We start from the raw sequence: 7048 nt of genomic DNA on the forward strand, positions 1-7048 counted from the left end.
GCTGTGCCAAGGTTCACGCACAGCTCCGGGTCGGCGTCCCCCACCCCCACGGCAGCCTGGGCATTCCGTGCGCGCTCCCGCGCCTCCCACCCCGCTCCCTACGCGGCGGCGGCGGAGGCGCGCGCTCGCCCCAGCGGGCGGGCACAGCGGTTGTGTGGCCTGCGTGTTTCCCCGAGTTCACACAGGCCCTGCCGTTGGCATGGCAACCGGGCAACCTGTTCCAGAGCCGTCCGCCCGCCCGCTCCGCACACGCCGCTGCCACCGCCGGAGCCGGGGCCGGCGCCGGCGCCGCTCCCATGATGCACCGCGTCAGCCCAGTCCCCAGTGGGCCGCCATGTTGTCGGAGTGAAAGGTAAGGGGGAGCGAGAGCGCCGGCGAGCGAAGATCGGGGGGCCGGAATCCATCTTCATCCTACCGCTCCGCCCGTGAGTATCCGCGCCCCGGTGGCCCCAAACCGTGCTCCGAACCCCCAGCGAGCCGATGCGCGCCTCTTATTGGCGTTTGGTAGCGGTTGGCGGGGCGAGGAGGGCTTAAGAGACGCCGCCGGGCCTGGCGGAGGCTCCGCGCTCGCTCCGCTCGTACGTGTTTGGGAGGCGGCAGCGAGGCCCTATTGTTATCCGCGAGGAGGGGGTGGGGAGCGGGCCGCGGCCGGGGCCCGGCCCGCCCGCCCGCGGCTGCCGGCGGCTCGGTGCCTCCGTTCGGCCCTGCCGGGAGTCCCTGGAGGTTGGTGGTGCCGTTCGCCTCGGCTTTTTTTCTTTTCTTTTTTTTCCCTCCTCCCCTGCATTTATTGATTTCTTTTTTTTTTTGGATGGGGCTGAGCAGCCCCAGGTCCTCTCTTGTGGCCGCGGAGTGGAGATTCTGTGCTCCCGCGGGGCTCCTTGGACTTGGCCGGAGCTTCCGTGGCAGCGCCGAGGGAGGAACAATACATGGCTTTAGAGAGCGGGCCGTGGGGCCCCCGTCCTCGGGCGAGCCCCCCGCCGTGCTGGGGGAGAGGGCGATCTTGCAAGCCTTGAGAGGTGGAGAGGTGACCATCGGGAAGTTTCGGATCGCTTTTTAAGCGCCTGGGTTCCTTGTGGCCTTTTGTTTCTGTGAGAGCGTGTGTGTGTGTGTGTGTGTGTATGTGTGTGTGTTTCCTCCCCCCTTGAGGAGGGGAGTGTTCTTCCTCTGATCCTCCCTGTGTTGGGGTGTTTTCCTCTCCAAGGGGCTTTCAGCAGGTCGTAGGACAAACATGTAGATAGCTACACAGTTCTACAGTTTCGGTCCTCACGAACGCGGTGGGTAAACATGGGTCATTTGTTTGACTCGTCAGTACCACTCCCACGTTAAGTGAGGAACACTTCTGTTAACTTTTCTCCAGTGATGCTCACCCCTCTTCCCAAGAGCTCCCCTCCCACATCGCGAGGAACTCCCACATAGATGACCAGAGAAGGCTTTATCCTCACCATAACTTTGAAGGATTGTTCGTTTTCATTGTGCAAATTACGATAACGCTTCGTTACACTTGATCATTTTGCTCACCCCATTAATTACTGGCATTATTAAGATGATTTATGAGGGCTTTTGGGCGTTCAGTTTTTAAAGCCAGTTACTTCTGAAGGTAGGATTGTAGCTTTAGCTGTTTGCTTTGGTGTAAAAGTTACTAATGTGGCTCTCCTTTTAAGATAAGCAGCTTCCTTCGGGGTTTTTAGTAAAACATTTTGACCCTTCGCTTATTGCAACTTTGTAAAACACTAGGGGCTGCGGATCTTTATCTGCAGGTTTGGAAATACTGGATTCTGAACTTTTCAGTATTTTGCCTTTCCACGCTTGACTTCATCTTGTCTAAGGCCACAGCTTTTTGAAGTTGGGATTTGTTTAGTTTGGGCTGTGAACTACTTTAAGATAAATTTAGGGGCGGGGGGAGGGTATAGGGAACTTTAGGGATAGCATTTGAAATGTAAATAAAAGAAAATATCTAATTAAAAAAGAGATAAATTTATGTCCTCAGGATGTTTGTTCAGTGTAGTAAAAATAAACACCTATCAGACTTGATCATCTTAGTGAATGGAGATAGATTAAACCATGCTTCTTTGTTTAAAGAAAACTATTAGTGATATTTTTAAAAAAAAGTAAAAACTAGGAAGTACTAGACTAGACTTGCTACTTCACTGTATTGCTTAAAATACTTGTTTTTAAATGATATGTCATTTGTTTAAAAAAAATCAAAATTTAAATACTGCACATAACGTCTTAGTGAGTGTTTTGGGTCCCCTAAAAGACTCCGTCAGTTTCTTGTTTTCTGGTGACAGATTATTAGTATTTGTTCTGTCATCGCCAGGCTGTTACAGAACCTTGTCAGCCACGTTAGTGCTTCGGTGTTTGCTCACGTTTAAGTTGTCCCTCTTGCCAGGCTTTCCTGTGTTTGAGAAACTGCCTTGCCTCATTAGGTAAACCAGGAAGTCTCAGGGCTTCCAGACAGCCTTAAAAAGGCCAATTGTTTTGTTTTAATATTTTTGTAAGTGACCCCTCCCCAATTATATTGTAGAATGAGATTGCTTTCAGGGACAATCTCTTATCATTTGTTTACTTATTAGTTTTTGAGACAGGGTTTCTCTGTGTAGCCCTGGTTATCTTGGAACTCACTCTGTAGACCAGGCTGGCCTCGAACTCAAGAGATTCTTCTGGCTCAACCTCCGATTCCTGAGTGCACAACCACCGGCCAGCTAAACTTTTTCTTAATATGAAAATTCATAGGTAACTTCGTAGCTCTTTTATGTTAGAAAATACTGCATTTACTATTTTATAAATCCTCTTGATGGATTGAGGCTCTGTTGCCTTGACTGGTGTGGGTAACTAAATTTGTGGAACCTTAAGCATAGTGAATTGAGAAAAGTTAGAAAAAAAAAATATATATATATATATAATCTTTCAACTAAGTGATTAAAAGCTATAAAAAAACTAAGGCTCTTTGGAAGGTGACAGAGAGATTGTTAATTTGGTGGCAAAACTAGAGTTTTGATCAGTTGGCCTAAGTAAAGAGATGGAGAGTCTCTTGTAGAAGCAAATGTACTATGTAGTAGGAAGGGACTGAGGTCCTTAGAGAACGGAGTGAGAGTGAGGAGGGAGGTTGCTGTGTACTGCAGAGGCTGAGAATGGAACAGCTGTACTTTTCTGGGTTTGTGCTTGAGCCCCTCTCTGTGTGTGGGTAGAAGGGCATCGGGAGCTTTGATTTACATAAGGCATTTCCAAAGCGGGGTTGGTTCTGTCTTTTTTTGAGAGAATTTTACTGTTCTCCATGTTTGCCTTAAACTGACAGTATAACTCTCCTGACCTTAGAATATTAGCAGCTCTCCTGTTTTAGTCTTCCAGGACTAAAACAGGTTTACAAACTCAGTTTTGAACAGATTGCAGATTCCATGTGGCCTCTACTAGCTTCATAACTTGAATTAGTTGGGACGCTACTTTTCCAGGAGGCCACTTACCGAGAGAAGATGGAGCGGTGCGCAGTGCTTTTGCACTTCTTTTTTTTTTTTTTTTTTTTTTAATTTTTAATTTTTTTTTTTATGTAAATAAATATCTGTAGCTGTCTTCAGACACTCCAGAAGAGGGCGTCAGATCTTTTTACGGATGATTATGAGCCACCATGTGGTTGCTGGGATTTGAACTCCAGACCTTTAGGAGAGCAGTTGGGTGCTCTTACCCACTGAGCCATCTCACCAGCCCCCGCTTTTGCACTTCTGACTTGGTGCTTTTGCCAGGCCATGTGTTTGGTTCCCAGCACTCATATGGTTCCCAGTCATTCCTGACTCCAGTTTTAGAGGATAGTATTGTGCCTCTGGCCTTCTCAGACACACACACACACACACACACACACACACACACATATACACGCACGCACATAAAACACATACAAAATAAGACTATTTCAAAAACGAGAGAACAGGTTTCTCATTTGTTTTGAACAGTGTTGCTAACCTTGGAAGTTCTCTGGTGGTTGCAGACTACCCTAATTGGTAACCAGTTTACTTTGTTCATACAAATGTAATTAATTTGGTTTTATGGTACTTAAGTAGTAATGGTTCCTAGTAGCATTTGATTTCTTTGTTGGTTTTCCAGATTTTAATGTACTACAGATAACTCTCGGGGGTGGTAGCTTACATCTTTTTTTTTTTATTTTTTATTTTATTTTATTTTATTTTTTTGGTTTTTCGAGACAGGGTTTCTCTGTGTAGCCCTGGCTGTCCTGGAACTCACTCTGTAGACCAGGTTGGCCTCGAATTCAGAAATCCGCCTGCCTCTGCCTCCTGAGTGCTGGGATCCAAAGGCGTGCACCACCACCGCCCGGTGCAGGCAGATCTCAGTGAATTCAAGGCCAGCCTGCTCTACATAGCAAGTTGTAGATCAGCCAGGACTGCATGATGAGACCAAAAACAAAACAAGTGAAAAAGATAGTTGATACTATTGCTAGGGTTTTAGAGGGAACCAGGATTGGTTTCAAAATAGATGGAGATCTCTGTTGCTAGCTGGATGGCCATGGGATCCTCCTAACTTCTGTAATGTTTCACTTGTCAAAACAAGACCAATAATGCTTCCTTTTCAGTGTTTCTGTGATGAGATAATATCTGCCATGCATTTGCTACCCTATGACTGGTGAGACAGACCTGGTTTTTACAGTGAGGTTTAGTACCAACAAAGGATTTGTCTCGTCCTGTTTCTAGTTAATAACTCGAATGATAGCATTGTATTTGTAAGGTATTGGTAAAAGTCTTGATTTTTCCCATGTTATACAAACACCGCTGATCTTGGTATTGTCCCACAAACAGGTTAGATACTTTAAAAGGTTCTTTTAAGTTACAGAGTCTAAGCCGTAGGCCTTTGTTTGGTTATTGACATGTTTGTTACAGCTGTAAATTCTTTTAAAGCTAATTAGGGCACTTGGTAGAGAGGGTCCATGGGATTGAATCTGCTGAGGCTGGGGTGGAGTCTGGGGGATTGAATCTAGGGCCTGTTCAGGGTAGGCCAGCACTCCATTGAGCTGCATACTTCCACCCTATAAACTTAAGGATGCTTTCAAAAGTTTCTGGTCACGGTCCTGTTGATGTATGTCTGTAATCCCAGCACCCAGGAGGTGGGAGTAGGATCAGTAGTTCTTGGCCAGCTTTGGCTACCTTTTAATTTCAAAGTCAGTCTGGGTTACATGAAATCTCACCTCAGGGGGGGAAAAGACTGTGTATTTTTAAGTACAGTTGACTTAAGGAGAAAGTCAGTTGAATAGGGAAGCTATTGATTAAATTTTGATTCCATATTGCTATTTTGCTTGTTTTACTTTTTTATTCATGTGGTCCTAGCATGTTAGACCATTTCTTGTTTTTCTATGACTACTTGTTAGTAAAGCTCTGCTTACAGTAGTGGGCACTCATCTGAGCACTTGCTGGAGTACCTGCTGCTGTTGACCTTTATCTCTGTATACACAGGCCCAGCAGCTTCAAAGGAGGTTCAGCTCAGGAAATTGTTACAAGACACTTAACTTCTTGGTAGAGGCAGTATTGACTTGCAGAAGAGAGGGAATTGTGTAGCATTTTGTACTGGAGTATATGCAAGCATTAAACATCTGCTGTTTGTTTCCAGGTGCTGGTGGAATGAGCGTTGCATGTGTCTTGAAGAGAAAAGCAGTGCTTTGGCAGGACTCTTTCAGCCCCCACCTGAAACATCACCCTCAAGAACCAGCTAATCCCAACATGCCTGTTGTTTTGACATCTGGAACAGGGTCGCAAGCGCAGCCACAGCCAGCTGCAAATCAGGCTCTTGCAGCTGGAACACACTCCAGCCCTGTCCCAGGATCCATAGGAGTTGCAGGCCGTTCCCAGGACGACGCTATGGTGGACTACTTCTTTCAGAGGCAGCATGGTGAGCAGCTTGGGGGAGGAGGAAGTGGTGGAGGCGGCTATAATACTAGCAAACATCGATGGCCTACAGGGGATAACATTCATGCAGAACACCAGGTAAAAAAAGTTCCCTATTTCAGCTTTGAAACTTGTAATCACTGTCTGCTTGGGCTGTCTGCTTCAGTGACTGTCTTGAAACTGATTGCTTTTTTAGTTTGTCTTAATACAAGAGTCATTTGTTTTAAAGAGTGGTTGTGGTTGTTGTAATTGCCACTGGCTTATTTACCATTCTGGTGTCATATATAGTAAATTCACTAAAGAAATCTCGAATGTTTTAATGTTCACAAGGTACTTCTAGGAATATCTCTTAATAGAATATTTTTCACCATTAACATGCTTTTAAGAATTGTTTGGGTTTACAGGACAATGTAAAGCAAAGCTTTTCTGTTCCATTTGGGTGACTTTTATCTTTAGGATCCTGTTATTTGGAGGCAATGTGAGAATGCTTAAATTCCCAGGAAGAACTACACTTGACAGATGCTGTAAATTGAAAATTAAAAGAATGACTGAAATAAAATGATGTTATGGTTGAAAGTGGAGGGAATTAAGAAATCAATTGCTCACTTCAGATTTGTTATTCAAAATGAGGGTTGATTGTGCCTTTTAGGTTTCAACCATCTTTCTCTTCTAAGAATTTAGTTGATACTCATTATTTTTTTATTAATTTTTTTTCATTAACTTTTTTTGAGAGACAGGGTCTCTCATGTAGGTCATGTAGATCAGACTGGCTTTGAATCCACAAGGGTTGGCCAGTAGTGGGATTAAACACTTGAGCTCTATGTCTGACTTCATTTTTTTTTTTTTTTTTTTTAACATAAATCTATTTTACTGACAAAGTTTAGCCTGCTCTGTTCCCTGAGGATTAGAGGATTCAGCTGATGAAGTCTGCTCTTGGCAATTGGGCTTAGGTGCCATCCATTTGTAAAGATTCATTTGACATTGCCAGCTCAGTGATTATTAGAAAAAGGAATCGGTTATCTTTTCTAGGGTTTCTAGTTGTGGTTTTTTTTTTTTTTTTCCTGTTCTTTTTCAAAAACATAAGCACAGTTGCAAGTCTAATTCTTCAGTTACATGCTTCTTGAACTTGCCAGGAAGGATAGTAGTTATTTTTTGTTATTTGTGTG

At 44.6% G+C, this 7048-nt stretch overlaps 1 protein-coding gene across 14 annotated transcripts in view; it reads left to right on the forward strand.

The window, feature by feature from the left end:
- Positions 1 to 311: 311 nt before the first annotated feature.
- Pum1 (pumilio RNA binding family member 1) overlaps positions 312 to 7048 on the forward strand; it is a 117430-nt gene continuing 110693 nt past the window's right edge. For all 14 annotated transcript variants that reach the window (XM_029539984.1, XM_021201301.2, XM_029539986.1 and 11 more), the window contains exons 1-2: positions 312 to 425; positions 5608 to 5981. In XM_029539984.1, coding sequence (XP_029395844.1) covers positions 5619 to 5981 — 363 coding nt within the window. In that variant the 5' untranslated portion in view covers positions 312 to 425; positions 5608 to 5618. The remainder of the gene's footprint in view (positions 426 to 5607; positions 5982 to 7048) is intronic.

Source organism: Mus pahari, chromosome 6 (genome assembly GCF_900095145.1).
Source record: "Mus pahari chromosome 6, PAHARI_EIJ_v1.1, whole genome shotgun sequence".
Lineage (NCBI taxonomy): Eukaryota > Metazoa > Chordata > Mammalia > Rodentia > Muridae > Mus > Mus pahari.